At 30.0% G+C, this 18,588-nt stretch overlaps 1 protein-coding gene across 1 annotated transcript; it reads right to left on the bottom strand.

Annotated features, from left to right (window-relative positions):
* Positions 1-80: 80 nt before the first annotated feature.
* On the bottom strand, positions 81-18,066 carry LOC113382134. The gene is made up of 9 exons (XM_026620685.1): positions 18,027-18,066; positions 5,632-8,907; positions 3,799-4,073; positions 2,358-2,525; positions 1,848-2,087; positions 1,564-1,701; positions 1,242-1,480; positions 617-745; positions 81-465 (listed from the first exon to the last, which is right to left on the bottom strand). Exons 1-9 carry the CDS (start codon positions 18,043-18,045, stop codon positions 81-83), a joined length of 4,869 nt encoding a protein of 1,622 aa, XP_026476470.1. The 5' UTR covers positions 18,046-18,066.
* Between the last annotated feature and the right edge of the window lie 522 nt (positions 18,067-18,588).

The following is an 18,588-nucleotide window of genomic DNA, read 5'->3' as shown; positions in this document are numbered from 1 at the left end:
TTGTTCATAAACTGTCATAAGTTGAATTAAAGCTTAGCGAATAATCAACCCTCACTTGGTAAAAAAACATGGCAAACATTTTAATTAACCCTTACCTGGTAAATAAACATATATTGTTCCTTAGTCTGCACAGAGCTAGCTCTATCTCTGCGAATTCTATAGACAGTCTTCGGCAAATCAATGGTTCTATTAACTTCGAACTCTTTTATCGCGAGATCGCAAGCGATTACCGCGCCGGTACGTCCCGTTCCCGGACTGCAATGCACGACCACGGGCGCCGTCGAATATTGGGACGGCGGCTCCGAGACACTACCGTTCGGCGATTTCTCATTTATCGTAGTAAGTCGACACATAGATGTCGTAGTTGTTTTAGCTTGAGCATTTTTCGAAGAGGATTCCCCACTTGGCGATTTTTTAGCATCGCCGTTACTGTTTGGGGGCTCTGTCGGTGCCCTGTGAGCTTTCCTGGTAAAAGAAATACGATACAAGATAAATACTAAAACACTAGTCCATTAATTATTTAAAAATCTTCTTGATACTATCCTAACTTTTCTTCAAACTAATGGTGTTTTGAAATACACCTCTTAAAATAAATATTGACAAAAAACGTGCGCACCTGTACACTTTCTGTGCTTGCTGTGGAGAATAAATGTTAACTTCAGATCCTTCCTTTTTCGGAGGCTGAGTTTTTGCTACAGATGTATTGTTGTTCTCAGTTTTTTCATGAGGAGATTTCATAAAACTTCTGTTTATGAAATATTAGAAAATAATACTATATTACTAATGAATTAATATATTGATCAATTAAGTTTATCACAATAAAATACAATAAATAAATTGAAAATATTGGAAGTAACAATCACAACTATAAAATAAACATAAATTATATTGCAAAATCAATTTTATTAATGTTAAGAACGATTTTCTAAAAATTAGATTCCAGCATGCTGTAATTGCTATAAAATCTAATTTGAACCCTGAAATTATTATTCATCATGCTCTACCGCCATTTCATTAAAATCTACACAATTACTTATTTTTTTAGGTTATTTTCAAAAACGTGTTGCTGAATTAAATATTTAATTTCAATATACTTCCATTTTTATTTTTATTAAAATAGTGAAGAAACAGCAAGTAACTTGCCTTAGATATCAATATATTCTAGCAAAACAAATTTAATTCCCGTAAACATATTAGAGCGATTTAAAAATCGTGCAACCTATAACTAAGTTCCAACTCACCTTGCTTCAATCAAGAAAGCAATCATGCTTTGGTACTCCTTCGGAACTCCTTTTTCAGGCCACATATACCATAAATGCGTTACTTCCCTCCACGTGCCACTTTCCATATTACACAATTGCACATTAGAAATTACGTATTTATCCTTAACTTCGCGTTTTTTCAACGTGACTTTAAAATCACCGAACAATCTATGACAATCCAAAACTTCTGACGGTGGGAGATAGTCTGTGCATTTTTCCTATCGGAGAAAAAATAATAATGAATTTTATGGCTATACGGTAAATAATTTGGCACATTTATAGCAATCATTTAAAAACTTACCACACCATTTTCGTAAAGATCAGTCAACATTAGTATTACTTTGGATTGCTGCTCCCAAATCATCCTCCAGAAGTCATTGACAGTAGATTGCATCGGAGCCTGACAAGCTATATAATAATTCCTGATTCCTCTTGGCCCCTGAAAATAGTAATATAAAAATTTTATTTACAAACTTTCATATAAAATCATAAATAAAATTATAGATATATCTAATTATCTAATTATAGATAATTACAAAATATTACAAGCAATATTTTTTCTGGTACTGCTTTATTAAAATTTACCCTGACAAAGTTCGCATTGATATAAGCCCCAGTTTCATCCCCTGGTTTTGCAGTTAGAGGAACTCTGGTTTCAGGCAGTGGCATAACATTGGCATAACGATTCTTGACTTCACATCCAGCTGGCACTTCATCTGCTCGCACGGTCACTGTAGGGATTTCTGTGAATTCAGCAAATACTGCAGCTTCGTCCGAAATAAAATTGCTTAGAGCAGGGAAGGACATGCTGTGTGAAGTCATCCCCTGCAAAAAAGGAATTATTTTTTGTACTGATAAAATAAAACCTTGGATAACTTACAAATCTTGGATTTAGATGGAATTTTGTCTGATGATGCAGTGATATTATTAATGCAATATAATATGTATAATACAATTAGATAAAAAGGGGATGAACTATAAATAAAATGGCGTCATAAGTTTGACACACAAATGCAAATGTTTCACTTATTAAATTGAAAAGATAATTAGCCGGTCTGAGGTTTTCTATTAAGATTGGATAATGATTTTACTTACGCTATCATTGAATGCTGGATTTCCATAAGATCTCTTCGAAGCTCTGGCCCTGTTTTTGCCCCGGACGCTGCTGTAGACCGAAACGCTATCAACGCTGTACGCGTCCAGGCTGACTGGTGTGCAACGCTGCCCGTATGTACGTTTATGCTGGCGTTTCCGCATAACATACTAAAAAAATTCAAATAACTTTATTTTGCTAACGGTGTAATAGTCAGTTCAAGATCTATACATGAATGCGGCAAAGATTTTACCGCTTCAGCCCAATCAAATGAGGAATAGGGCAAATAAACAAATATACTAGTGGTGTATTGCATCGTGCCTTAAGACCAACTGTTGAAACTTTCAAAAAATAAACAGATTTTTGAGAATTATGAAATTTTTGAAAATATTGACTTTTTTGAAGAAATTGAATTTATCTTTATTTTTTGAAATATTTTGAAACTTTTCTTCAAAGTGCGTTTTCGTGAGATGTGCGCAGAGACAAAATATCGAAGCGTGTAAGCTCCGCGTCACATTCTAACTGATAAACATTGCCACAGAACCCATAGAAATGTACAAAATCTGCTGTTATTATTAAAATCTCTATAAAATATTTGATTATTTGATGTGTAGATGTCTAATAACATTTTTGACAACCAAATGGCATTTTTGTTTACTTTTTTTATTGTTTCTCCGAAACCGCTGGACCCGCATTCCCAAAAATTTTCGTTCTTCGTCAATACAAATAAAATGTTTTTTGGATCATTTAAATCAAACGCTCCGTTATCTCAAAAACTGAATCACCATTTAGGGCACTTTTTGCCCTGTATCTTCAAAACGACTGGACATATCTTTGTCAAAAGCTAATCAGCACGTCTGCCCGTCAATATGAATTAAATGCTTTTTGAATTATTCAAATCGGTTGATCCATGTTCACGAAATCGTCGACGAAAGTTTGTGTCTGAACACACACACACACACACACACATATATATATATATATATATATATATATATATATATATCTGAACACACATCAATTTTTGTAAGGTATGCCAAAATGTTCAGAAACCCCTGAAACGTAATGATTAGAAAAAATTTCATTTTCGATCTTTTGCGATTAAAATTTGTATTATTAATATTTTAAATTAATTTACGTAATTTATTTATATTGTTAAACAACAGATGATCAAAAATTAATTATTATTAGTTGTACTTGTTCAAATGAAAACCAAACTCAAAGTAGACATCATGGTATATATGTATATATACAAAAGACTAAAGAAAAAACTACCACTTGGTCGGATTTAAAAAAGCTCAATAAAATCAATAAAGATGAAACCTTTCCAAGGTCAAGAAAATTAGCTCATAGTATTGAAGGATTTCAAAATAATCTTAATCTATTCATGGAATTATAATGAAAAGTGTATATACGAGAATAAATATATGTATATGTACTTACCAAGAGAGCAACTAAAACAATCAATGCAATAACTCCAATAATGCTGATGGTGACCGCAGCCACTGCTCCGCCTTCTTCAGGAGGTTCCTGACTGCCCAAACTTCCATCAGGATCTTTACTCGTAGTACTAAATATTGTTGTGGTAATTATTTCTGGAGGTACAAATGGTTCCTTTGTGGACACGGTAGTATCTTCCTGTAGCACCCGATCTGTTATAAAGTCGGGGATATCTTTGTCTGCATTCATATCTGGTGGTGGTGCAGTTTGGCCTGGATCTGGGACAAATGAAATATGAGTATCATACTGATTGACGAAATACATTCGTTCTTAAAAACGATTTTCTATGAACCAGAGTTAGTAAAAACTGTAATAATAATTCTTCAATATTTGCTTGAACTATTATTACCTTCAAATTTCCAAATTGATATTTAAAATCAATTGTTTCACTTCACTTGTTTTATCACGTTGAACAGATCCAATTGAAAAATTATTAATTTTATTGCAAATCACATCTAGACACTATGAAATCTTAAACATTAATGACAAAATCCTAAAAGACTCACGTTTGCTGAGCGCTATATATCATCATTGTTTAGAAAAAGCTTATTGTGCGTTTATTGTAATTATTCACATTGAACGAGATATCATATGTAAATAATAACATACTCTCACAACGTTAAATATAAAGATGATTTATAATCAAAATTTAAAAATAAAAATGTATGACTAAATAAATATTATTATCTTTTTTCTTTGTGAATAAATAAATAAATTAACAGTAAATTTACTTAATAGAGCTTCAATATTGTGCTATCAAATCATTTGCATGGGCGTAATTGCTTGATAACGTTTATAGAACATTTGTAATGCAATTATAATTTCTCAACTGTTTGCATAATAAATATAAGATTTATGCAGGTCAAAAGACGATCACGCATAACAGGATAAAAATTATATACCCTTATATATAAGATATTAATTTATGGTCATATGTAATTATAGCTTTACTCTTCATCAAAAGCGATCCGATTTCAAAATTATATGTATTAGATATGGGTTCTATCTAGGTTTGTATGTTAAGGACATATATAAAAATATGTACGAGGGTGTACATTATGACAGGTGTGTAAATAGGATGCTAACACCTGTTTTATAAATACTACTAAACCAAACAGAACACGATATTATTTACTATTCATAAAAATGTACCATAAATCTGAACCACAACAATAAACTGAATGTATGCCAAATATTTTAGTTCAGAAATATTATTAAAATATGCAAGATATTTTGAAAATCTTTAGGTAAAATATTTCATTAGGTACTTAATATAAATCAGCTTGGTAAGAACCTGTATAATATTATAATATTATTTTCAATTATTGATTACAGTTTGCTTATGAATAAATAAATTAGTAGTATGACGCAAGTAAATTTAAATAATTCTTAACTTCTAATCATAATAATTAAAATCAATATTATTTATTTTATGAAGTTTTGATTTGGTAATAAAAAAAACTGAACAAATTAAACAAAACAAAATTATATCAAAGAATGCTATAAGTTTGATTTATTTGTGGGCAAACACATCTGTAAAGCACTATTGTTTCCAAATCAATTATTATTCCATATTTCAATTATTATATTTAATTTTTATTGGTATTTTGAATATTATATAAATATAAAAATTATTATTTATCCACTTCAAAAAGTTTTCGTTTCTATAAAATAAAATGTTTAAATGTTAATAAATTAACTGGTAATAATTTTTTTCTCGAAGAATCCAATGAAGTAAACTAAATTTATTTTAGTATTAAAATGTGTTGCACTTACTTGTTTCTCTTGGGCTTGTTGTATGAATTTCTTTCTCATGCTCCGTTGGCAAAATCGGAATATCGCTACTTTTGTTTTTAAAAATCTCTTCATCGTGACCAGCAATATTATTATTGTTGTTACCATTAATATTTATATCGATTCCTTCTGTGATATCTGAATATTCATCAATAAAATCATCGGAGCTTAACGTGTCTGGAGTTGGAGTCACCTTCGGTTTAAATGTGGTCAGACGTGGCAAAGGAGGAAAATCGCTTTCTTCATTCATTTTTTCTGTCACGTTCATGATTTTCACAATCATATTACCGTAAGTTGTTTCTTCGATTCCTGAACTGCTTGATAATGTTGTTTCCGGGAAATTCAGAAGCGTAGAAGAAGATTTATTTGATGCCGGTACATCCGTTGCTATTTCATTTGTGTCAGTAATAAAGTCTAGAGGTGTTTCTGTAATTGTAGTTTCAGTTTCAGTAACTATTACATCCTGTGTGTTAATGGTGGTAAACGAAGATTCTTCTGTTTCAGTAGTTTGTTCTGGTAACATGGATGTACTGGCTTCTTCTACCGTCGTTGTTTCGTATTTGGGTACTTCTGTTGGTAAGCTAGGAGAATCATTGAACATAATTTCAGACGATGTTGGTGAATTCGATATCATAGTTGTCAGATTTTCTTCAGTTATTTCTGTAGGCACATCTGTAGTTGTTGGAATAATTTCGTTTGTGAAAGCCGACATATCATATTCACTTGCAGTTGACGAATCTACTTCTAGAACAGTTGAAGGACGTTTATCTTCAGCGTTTATTTGATCAGGAGACATAATAACTATGTTTGGTGAGGTACTAGTTTTAGTCATTTCTAAAATATTTGATGTTGTTTGCTGAATGGGCTGAGTTGTATGATTAAGTTGCTCCATCGTCATTTGTACTTTTTGCTCTCCTATTGTCATTTGCTTTTTATGATTCTTAGATACGACTTTTTGATGTCCTATTGTCGTCGTATATACTTGCTGCTTTTCAGTTATAGATGCTTCCGTTACTTCTGATAATTTTGGCGGCATAGTCGTCATGTTAAATGTTATTATAACTGGTGGAAATGTTGCATTCACTATAACAGCATTTTTAAGTGTAATATTTATTTTTTCAATATTAGATGAGGGAGAATTTATTTCAAAATCATCTACTCTATTGAATTGCAAATTATCACCATCGTCTTTAGTATCTTGTTTAGATTTTTTATGATCATCATTTTTCTCTATAAACTCCTCCGGTTTCATTGTGGTTAAATCATTGCTGGGTATGTTGTTTTCTACAACCAGAGCTGATGATTTTGTCGGTGCTGGTACCTGTACAGGTATAAGTTTATTTTCTTCTCCTTGGCTTTCAGTAACTCGACCAATAATATTTTTAATTGTGCTAGAATTTGGCGTATTTTCAGAAGAATTTCGTTCGTTTTTCATTATTTCACTCCAATCAACCAATTCTTTGACATTGATTGGTGTTTCTGTAATAGCCGAAATATTTTGTTTTTGTGTTGGCACATGTTTCATTCCTATCAAGGACCATGCATCTGCATTATCGGGTAAATTCATATTGTACTTTTCCATGTTCTCTTGTGAAAAAGAATTTAATTGTCGAAATGCTTTTGTAGTACCATGCACTGTTTCCTGTGCTTGTTGAATTTCGTTGGATGATTTAGAGTCTTGTACTGAACTTGGAGTGCTGACTAAATATGATTTTTGGCCACGATTTGAAACTTTGCCTAATATGTTTTCATTAGTTTCAGAATCATTTTGTGGATTTGATTTGTTTGCTTTTACTGATATTCTTAATCGTGGATGAGTAGTATTTGATATTGCATCCACGACGGGGATGGTTACAATATTTGCAGGTGTATGCATAATGATTCTCGGCGTAGATGTTGATAAATCGGGAAAAACTTCGCGAACTTTAACATCTAAATTATTTACGAACCCTGAGGCGTGATGGTGTATTACTTTACTGGTTACAGCTGAAGACGCTTCTGTTACAACTTCATGTTTATGATTTTCATTAGAACTCATTTCTGTTGATTCGTCCTGTTTCTCTAATTCTTTTATATTCGTTTCAAAATTTGATGTTTCATATTCAACTTTTGTACCATTAGTGGATATAAATTCTTTGTGCTTATGACCATCATCTCCCACAATGTCTTTGCTATATATTTCTTTAACACTCAATTTGTCAACTCTAGTATTATTATCAGTCTTTGCCTTTTCGGCTAGTGCATCTAAATCTATATTGGCTTCACTATTTTCACCGCCATTTGCAGCTAAATTACTTTTAATGTCATCTTTTAGTGCAGCATGATGCTCATCAAAAATAATAGTTTTTGGAGTAGTTAGTTCATCTTCAAACCTATGTAGATCGACTGGTCGAATTCCTTTAACAGCTTCAACAGGATCATGTACTTGCAAAGACATGAAAGTAGATTCTTCATCTGAAGGTAAGCGGTACTTTTGATTATGGAAATCTTCAGAGATATATTTACTAATATCAAAGCTAGGTATTTCGGTTGAAGTTGGTTTAGCGGAAATAGTTGATAATTCAGGTGAGGATGTAGTGGTAAGCTCTTCATTCGCAGGCACTGCTTTAACAGTTTCAGATAGATTTTTTGCTTCTAAATGAACCAATGTTTCTTTTCCCACATAAGTTTCTGTTTGAGATTGTGTATCATCTTTTTCTTGAGGTTCTAAGCTTGCAGAAACGGCAGTTCTAAATCTTAATGTTTTTATCGTAGTAGACTCTGTAACTGTTTCTGTAGAAGCTTCAACATTAGCAGACACATTATTCTTACTCTCAGCCTTTGCTTCTATAGTCGGGGTTGTTTCATCAGACTGCGGCTTCACATCCTTAATAGATTCAGTACTCACATCAGCTATTGTAGTTTCAGAAACATTTCTATACTGCCTTGATTTTATTATTCTATGATGTCGGATTTTTTTATTATCCTCCTCTTTGGCATTTGCTGATATTTCACTAGTCTTTGGCGTAAATTGCGAGGAGTGGTACTTGATTTTGCCACGGTTGCGTGTGATAGGTTTTGAAAGTTTGCTATCACTGGAACTAGTATCAGTGTTATTGGATTCTTTTGTTGAAAGATCGATTTCTAGAGGTTTCGTTTCTAATGGAGCGGCGGTGTCAGTCTCTCTGCGATGACGCAACACTAGTTCAGGATTCGCTCGGTATCCCTCGGTCGGGTGAATGGTTAGAAGTATCGACAGAAATGCGCCTGCCAATATATCTGTAAGAAAAAATATTTAATTAATTAGAATGTTTAAATTTTGAACGATTTATCAAAAATAACAGTTTTAAAAGTCTAGATTTTGATATGATAATAGAAATATGTTTAACCATCTTTTAATCAGTTATTGAACTCCATAAAGTACAAAAACGATCATTTAACTGGATCAATGTTGGCAATGCGTGTCCACACGCCTAACTGCGATTCAGTCCGCATTTACTGTTACTCAGATATTGCAGCAATCATAATTTTCAATTTACTCGGCACAAATACGCGAATTAGTAACTATATCAGATTCACCTCTGCTTTAAGTCAGTCTGACACATAACAGTAATGTTCTGTGCAAAACGTGACAAAATCTAGACGACTGAACTAAAAACATCACGAAGCGAACGTAATAATAATAATAATAATAATAAAGTCGTTACACTAATTGCTGGAATCAGTACATGACTTATGAGGACGCGTTTGGAAATTGAAAAAAAAACTAATTGGGATAAAGAGCTACTTCTGCTACAGTTGAAACAAGTGAACGGCATGAACTCTACATAATATTTTAGTCGAAATCTGAAGAATTGCATTGATAGAGAAAGAGAAACCATCAACTATGATATTAAAAGTTACTGCAGAATAAAACGAAATAGATCTTACGATTTCCATTATTTTGTGTCAAATTGTTATCAAAACCGTGTTAATAACGTCATAAAATTAATGAACAAATAATAAAATTAGCACAAGATAAAACAGTGAAACAAACATAAGCTCCATGTTTTCTTAACAGTTTACAATAATAAACTTTCTTCTATTATAATAATAATTAATTATTTAAAAAGCTATTTTATGCTGATAAGACTAATGGCAAACAACAGTATCGGAATAAGGAACAAAAAATAATGTATGTGTCACTTAAGAAACTCGAAACAGCCGACTTATTGTTATTTAAGTACTATGATTTATTATTAATATATTTATGATAGTCGACACAAATTACTTGGTCTATTCATAAACATGCTTTCTCTTATTGTAAAGATGCCAGTAATAAAAGATGTGTTTCAGGTACATAAAAGATTGAGACTCATTAAAATTTATTATAATTACTCTTTACACCATCTCATCAATTAATTTGTAAGCTAAGTACTACTTATCGTAAAAGTACCTTTGAGATATTTTACGATATTATACAGCAAATTTTATTTGTAAAGTAAGGTAATTTAATTAGGAATTTTCAGCTTTTAACCAAAAAAATATTATCTTGTTGCTATGATGGTGGAAAAGGTTCTGTGTAATATATAAACTAGTTAAGGAAAAAATCATATATTATTTAATACACAAAGAGAAAGCAAATGCAAATTTTAACTTATGAAGAAAGTTACACCATATCGATTACATTAAAATTAAAAATTTTAATAGAAATGTTATAGGAACAACTTTGGCGAAAATGTGGTGAGCAAATTTTGAAATACACTTACACACTATAGAAAAAGATAGATTTTCATTATAGAAAATGTATCAAACGGCTCTCAAATTTTGAAATCAAATTGAAATGAAGTTTGAAAAGTGATTTTTCTTCTCACACATGCGATCCATTTCCCGGATTTTCTGGCAAAAACACAAACTTCTCCGAGAAGTTTAGTAATAAGGCACACCCAAATGCATAAAATTTGCTTACTATACCGAATGAGAATACTATCAGACTAATTCCTTAAGTGTCATCTACCTAAAAAATTAATTGTAGCAACAAATTGTCTGTTATTTAGCACTCCACTTATCACAGCCTCGTTTTTTCATTAGGTAGAAACCCGACCGGAACTTGAAAGCTATTTTGTAGGAAGTAGAACACACCTTGTACTGTCATGGATAGGTATAATATACTTAAATACAATATTGTACACATACACACTATTGGTAAATAGAGACCACAATAGTGATTATCCACAGCATTTACAGAACCAGATAACCAGAGCGTTTGAAAGTAGCATCTTAAATGATAGTAAGACAAAACACTAAAGATTTAATTCTGCAAAATATAAGATAAAAAATGTGCGTTCCCCTTTCATAAAAACTAATTTCATAAATTAGTATTCAAAATGATTTAAACAATACAACAACTACAGACAAGAAAATTTACAAATCACAATCAAATCATTGATTGATGCATATATAATAGTTATAAATATTTATTAGCATTTAATATAATTTACATTTATACTTTTTAAATGCTATGTTTGAAGTAAAACTTAATTTCCTGTAAACTAATTTTCACGAAATCGATTTAAGTTGCTTTATAAAAAATAAGTGTGATTTTATTAAATTTTATTTGTATCGATAAAATATTTTTACAAAAATAATAAAAAAGTGCTTAGTGCTTTAGAAACCGCAGGCCTGGTTATATTATTTTTGGTGTTATTGATATTTCATGGTTTTACCTTTCCATTAATTATAGGACTACATGAGTATCGACAACATAATGAATTATGAAAAAATATCTATAATAATACTTGATTTTCTAATATGAATTCTAAATATTAACACCGACAATATATAAAATCAGAAAGCATGAAGTCGTATTATCAAACAAAAGTTCACTAAACCATTATTGCTCAGATTCTTATAAAACTGCACTCATTTCATTGCAGATGCATTAAAATAGATTTATTTTTTAAATTACAAATTTTAGTCAACATAAACAAGGATCAAGCCTAGAATTCTGAGTAAAGTACCAGTTGTAAATAGTACTAAATTATTTCTTGGGATAACAAGGATAAGTATTTTGAAAGATTTTTCATACCACAGATATGGCAAGGATTACCATAGCATATAAATTATATTTTAAAAGATTTTTTTACAATAAAACTGCATTAAAAAAAGGGAAAAGTCTGAGAACTTATTACATTTTTTATCTACAAATAATATATAATTGTTGAACTTTATACAAGAGAATTCGATTATATATGTACATAAATATGCCGGATGCAGGAAAATGAATCCAAGTTTTGAAATCATTTTTATATAATTTTTAATGCAAACATATACCAATTTAGACAACTAGGAAAGGAGCAATAAAACACTTATTTAATTTTATAGATAAGTTATATAGTTCAACAAAGTGTACCTCGATTATATTCTTCCGGATTGTTAGTTGATTTGCGAAGTGCCCGAGCACGCGATACTATCTGGCGCGTGCACTCTATCGTGTCGACAGTTAAAAAAAATTCCTGCTTATTTTAAATAATTAGCATCATCATAGGCAAAGACTAATTTATTAATTAAAATAAATCAAATTTGTAAAAATGATTAAGAAAAAAAAATCTACTACCTTGAATTGATAATTTAGAACAAGCCCTGATACACTAAGTCATATTGGACCTTTGTGCCGCATCCTACCCTATCATATAAATACGTATGCTCTAATACAATAAGAAATTGTACTTTAAGTTCTTGATCAATTAAAGCTTTTTTGAACGTAAATTCTAAAAAATAAAATCAAGCATTGCTAAAATTATGGAAAATAACAAATATTTGCAGAGTTTGTTCTAAATTCTCCATTTAAAAAAGTGGAATTATTTTTTAGTTTGTTATGAATTTTTAAACATTGACGTCTATCTCTGATTGGAAGGCATTTCCTTCGCTATACAAAAGAAACTGGCGATAATAATAATTTCTTTTAAACCGTTTCTTTTCAATCCCTGCACTAATGTTAATAACACGAAGCTCGTTGTAAAGTGCACCTAAATTCATCATAGCGTAGCCAGTAGTAAACAATATAAATATTGTAAGAGGCAATTAAAGCAGCCCGTTGTTTTTCTAATAATCCAAACGAATCATTTTATTGCAAAAAATTAATTAAAACAAAGTTTGCGAAGCGTGACTGTTGCTGGTAGAAGAGAATCAGATCACTTTGGCACGAACGACTAATAGTTTGTTTAGATTTATCATTAATTCGAATAAGAAACGGTATTGTGATTGAAAATATCATTTTATATAATGTAGTATTCACAGAAAATATACATAATATTTAATTTATGATTACTATTTTTATTCTCAATTATGGGGTATTAGATACAGAACAAAATAAATTGATAAATTAATTGGAAGTTACATGTATAAAAGAGCATATCGATGCTCTGCAACTAAATAGCAATTTTGATCAGAAATATAATTATATTTCTATTATAATTATTATATTTCCTCATGTTATATGATAATTATTACATCGCGCTTTATGGAGTATAAAAAACTTTATAACTCTCTATTCATAACTTTATACTTTATTGATGATAATAGATCATTTAAGTGAATGCTCAATATAGTAATTTAATATAGAAAGGGGAGGAAAAATTATAAGATTTTAAATATCATGCAGATGAATTACTAGATCAAAAATTTTTGTCGTCTTTTTTTAATTTTTTTCAATTTTGATTGCCATTTGATCTCATATTTTAACTTCAGATTCGTGAGGTAAAAACTACATTGGAAAACATACGGGCCACACTCAATATAGACAATTTTTTTTATTTTGTGGACCTGTCTAATTTGAATAATAAATTATATAGTATAATATAAATTCAGAACGTATTGTATAAATAAATAACCTGTAAAGTATAATCAAAACCGTACTTTATTTATCTCTATTTTCCTTGGTGATGTTAAAAATAGTATTTGTCATTTGATGCTCATAAGATTTCATGAACTATATACATAAATACATAAAGAAACTATTTAAGTAAACTATTATAATGACTAAAATATATAATTCAAAAATGTGATTAGTTGTTTATAATAAATGTCTATAATGTTAATATTTTCGAGTTTTTTTTCTCGCCATCAATTTTATCATAATACAAAGTTTCATAAGAATCGACAAAAAATATTTCAAAAATTAATTACTAAGAAACAGCTTGGTCGATATTGAACTAATTAGCACAAACCAACTGATAACGGTTCATGATTTTTGTCGAAGACGTTGACAAAAATATTTGCACTGATTTACACTTTTCCTTCGAGAAGTTAAAAATGATAATAAACAGAGTAAATAGAGTACCGGTTCAATCGAAGCTAATACAATATAGAATAATATAAGTTATGTTTTTAACATTTGTAAACTCATTTAAATAATTCTCATGACTTTCCCATAATATTGCAATTTCCAAAACCAGTTGTATTAAGATTAAATTGAAGAATTCATATGGAAATTATATATGTATATGCTTATGCGCACTTTTACGAAAATTTCAATATCGTGTTAGGAGATCGAGCGCACATGAAAGTTGCAATGAAATCAGAAATAAATATATAATGCAGCAGAAACTGGTCTCAGAGCGAACTTAAAGCGAAACGCGATCTGTCTTCCGGGTGATTAGGTTTTGTTCCATCAGAAAGTTGTAGAAGAAACATACTTTTACGACAGTAAAATTGATGGCAAATAATGTATGCACATCAATTCAATTTTGAATCGGTTTTAAATTGCAATCTCACACATTACCGAAGTGACAGTTTGAGTATAGTCGTAAATCAAATCTTGCTTTTATCGTTGCAAGTAGGAAATCTGTATGTAACTAAAATAAAAAGTTGAAGGCAGCATCTGCTTGTTACATGCCAATATTTTTTCCATATCAATTATTATAACCTAATGTGGCCCCACCAAAATTATTGGCAGAGCAGGCTGTATGTGCGTATTAAGCCTCTCCTTCGATTAACTCAGGTTGTTAGGTTATAATTTAACCTTTGTAGCTGTGGACTGTATGAAACACCCATTTGGTGGTATAATGTATGCATTTGTTGCAAGTTCTTATAACACACTAATGATTTGTCACTAAAATAAGTCCGATCCAAATTTGCTACCCCCTCTACAAGGTAGCAACCACCCGGTGTAAAAGCTCAATTCCATGAAGGTTGCCGGCTTTATAATGAAAATAATGAAATTCAAATAAAACTACGTCCGAACAAAGGCTGTGTTAAAATCTGGAAAATATTTTTTTATATTTTCTCTATGTTAAATACAAGATAATAGATATTTCATAATGAGTCTCAGATAGATTTTTGCTTAACCAGTAAATTTTTAACATAACTACTCATTTTAAATTGTTAACAAAATCATCTTCCAAAACGACTCACTAAAGATAATGATTCTTCTGCGCTCAATTTAATTCGTTAACCGAATTTAATATAAAAATTTTCCATTATATGATAGAAAGTTAAAATTTTGATACATCATATTTCCGTTGATTACATATTACACACTATAATTACACAAAATTTCGTTCGGTTCGTGATGGATAGAAATCTTCTCATTAAAAATTGGGAACCTATTGCCAAATTTTTACTGTTATCAAAATTAACAACTAAATCACGTACTTCTGATGATAGTAATAATAATAATCGCATAGAAATCAGAACGTGGTCTACATATCTCGCCCGGTTCGCCATTCATGTATCCAGTAATAATAAATGTACAACTTTCTGTTTCATAATTACTAATATCATAATTAAGTTGTCAGAAGAGTTGACTTGTTCGAAAATAAACGAAGAAGCAGCTAATTTGTGCAACAGAGAAATTAAGTGCAATAATTTTATATAGTGTTAAATCCGCAATGAAAGCACTAATGCATTTTTCAAATCGCTAAAGGAAAAGTTTATGCTTTTGCCAGAAAGTCAGATTTTCTAATTTTATGTTATGTATTAGTTAGGCAGATAAGTGCAAAAATTTTTGCTCTTGAATACTGAACTGATTTTGCAAATTCAAAAAGTGTTCAGTTAAAAATGTGCTTATTAGTTTTTGTTAACAATCGGTCGGATAGTTTCTTCAAAATTAATTGATTTGAAGTTGATTTTTTTGAAGATTTTAATGAAACTTTGCACACAAACATAATCTATGGTCTGAACTAACTCTGAACAAAATATTATAAATGCTTTGATTATAATAGTTCACTAATGAGCCCTTTTCATATTTATTTACACATATGGAGTAAACATCAATTGCGCCTTTAGCCAATAAGATAAAAGATTAGATAAGATTTAATTAAAACTAAACTCTAGAGATCTGTGCAAAATACAATAAAACCATCATCTACTGAAATTTGCTAAATGATTAAAATTTTGACATTTGATTCTTTCTTTCTTGTTAAAAAATTCGAAGATCCTTGGTTTGATTTTATTAGATTTTTTATTATTTGCTTTTTATATTTTATAATAAATTCAGGATTTGTTTATTATCATTATTAGAAAGTATTACTTTTAGTTAATAATTTAACATTAAAATAATCATATCGATATTCAATATTCAATTGAAGATATTGGAAACAAATATTGGTTTTCTATACCTTGCATAAGCGTAATTATAATTTATAGTTTTTTGCAATTAAACATATTTTTTAGAACATTTATTTTTCACTTCGTGCAACATTGAATAATGTTAAGGACATAGTATTTAGCTTACATGTTAATTGTTAACGACAAGTATTTACAATAATTGATTTAACAAATTAAAGGTCTTATATGTTAATAATTTTATGAAAGAAAGGGTACCGGAAAATATTACACATAGGTCTTTTTTATGTTTTCGTGTATGTATATATCTCCTCGATGTTAATATCAGGAGTAATAATTAATAAGGCAACCTATGTCCTTGCCCTTGAATAAACTAACCTTCATGTTTATAAAATATTTACATATACAGTTATTTCGAAGGCACGCGCTTTTTGATAAAAGTAAATATTACTTGAAAACACTATCTGCAACAATAGGAATGTCAAGTGCAGAATATTAGTTGAAATGATAATATTCTAACAATAATTATTATAATTTCATAATTTTTTTTGAGTCTGATAATGGTAGTTTGGTGACATATTTATGGGCAGGAAAAAGAATTATATGACATTGTAATTGAACAGTATAGATATTACAAATTTACATATTTTAGTAGTATTCTATGAGTAATATCGCACTTTAAAATATTCAGCCGTAAAATATCATAATAAATTGAAATGTTATATTACATTCTATTATTATTACTCTTGAAAATGACTGTATTATTTTTTTCATTATTGTTAATTTTATAACATAATTCAGGTTATAGTAGGTCGATTAAAATCAATAATCAATGACTGTTAAATTTTGCCAAATTTTAAATGCGCATTCTGTGCAAGTAAAATTGGAAATGCAAATACAAATTTGTCCTTGGGATCACACTACGTCTTGGATTCATTCCAGAACTAGATCATAGATCTTCAAATCTATTTAGTTTGTTCATACAATAACAAAGAGTCAAGGACGATTTATTTGATTCGTAATAGAAACAGGTGACACTTATTCAGATAGGTGAATAGAACAATATGATATACCATAAACATAGCTAAAAACTTTTTACATTCTGCTATATAATAAAGCAATTGAAATTTCAATTCTATCAAATATTATTCTTGCAAATAAATCCATGAACTCTAGTACGAATTTCTGAAAATTCTGTATTACAAAATATGAAACAATACAAATACACAATGTACGTATCATTTCACCTTCTCATCACAATTGTCAAGGTAATTTTTAATCGATAATGTCACGGTACTTTCTGATATCTGACAATAATGCTTGGATTATACTTTATTAAAAAACATATGAAGCCATTATACTAAAATTAATTAATACTTGTTGAATTAATCTTGGAAAAACCTTTAATATTAGCGATAATATAAATCAGATAAGCATTTTTCATATATGATTAATTACTATTTTAGAATTATTGAAAATTATTCACACGTTTTCACGTTTTGAAGGTTTCTGAACATTTGGCATATCTTAGAAAAAATTGACGTGTGTGTGTATGTGTGTATGGATACAACTTTCCGTCCACGTTTTCGGGCGCACGGATCAACCGATTTGAATGGTTCAAAAAACATTCGATTCCTATTCATAAGGAGATGTGCTGATATGATTTTGGCAAAGGCAGGTCCAGTAATTTCGGATTTTGTAGCAAAGAGTGCAGAAAATGGAAATCGAGCTTTTAGTATAATTGTAGTAAATCAATAGTAGGACGAATAGATAGAGGAAAGTTAGTCTAGAGTAGATAAAGGTAGTTTTAGTCTAGAATAGGTATATTAAATATTTCACTCAGAATAACTTACAGTTTATCCATCGTGCCATCTTTTGTTGTTGTTAGTTCCGGTATTAAATATTTCACTCAGAATAACTTACAGTTTATCCATCGTGCCATCTTTTGTTGTGGTTAGTTCCGGTAAAGATGTTTTTGGCGGAAACCGCATTGCAGTTCAAAATTTCCTTCCGCAAAACTTCCATCAGTTCCAAGTTACATGAGAAACGGCAACTTCTTCTCTGTAATTAAAGAAATTATAGTTATTTTCTGAAAAACGAACACTTTTTATTTCTCCAGCAATGGAAGAATTATTTTATAAAATAGCGTATAAATATTCCATCAAGTACAATTTTATAAAAGTTATTATTGTAAATAGTGTAACAGCATTTTCATATAGAATAAATTATTTTTATTCAGAATAATTATTTTTTATTCACGATAATCATCAGCACAGCCATTCATTTTTCTGTTCGTTGTGTACAAAAGATTTTACAATAACATGAGCAATTCTTTGTGAAGCAATGTATGTCACAGATAAAACAGTTTTTTAATGATTCGTTTTTGCATTTGCTGCCTTTTATGTAGGAAGTAGA

The sequence above is a fragment of the Ctenocephalides felis genome, unplaced genomic scaffold (genome assembly GCF_003426905.1).
Source record: "Ctenocephalides felis isolate EL2017-DRISC unplaced genomic scaffold, ASM342690v1 CF-g0.4_SCAFFOLD_00845, whole genome shotgun sequence".
Taxonomy (NCBI): Eukaryota; Metazoa; Arthropoda; class Insecta; order Siphonaptera; family Pulicidae; genus Ctenocephalides; species Ctenocephalides felis.
The sequence above is the reverse complement of the archived record's forward strand: the minus strand, read 5'-3'. Positions and strand labels throughout refer to the sequence as shown.

Excerpts from the sequence above, each read along its gene's own strand:
- LOC113382134 (XM_026620685.1), bottom strand. Across the intron at positions 746-1,241 it reads GCTTTCTTGATTGAAGCAAG|AAGTTTTATGAAATCTCCTC; the intron begins GTGAGTTGGAAC and ends TTTCATAAACAG. Across the intron at positions 466-616 it reads CAAGCACAGAAAGTGTACAG|GAAAGCTCACAGGGCACCGA; the intron begins GTGCGCACGTTT and ends TTCTTTTACCAG.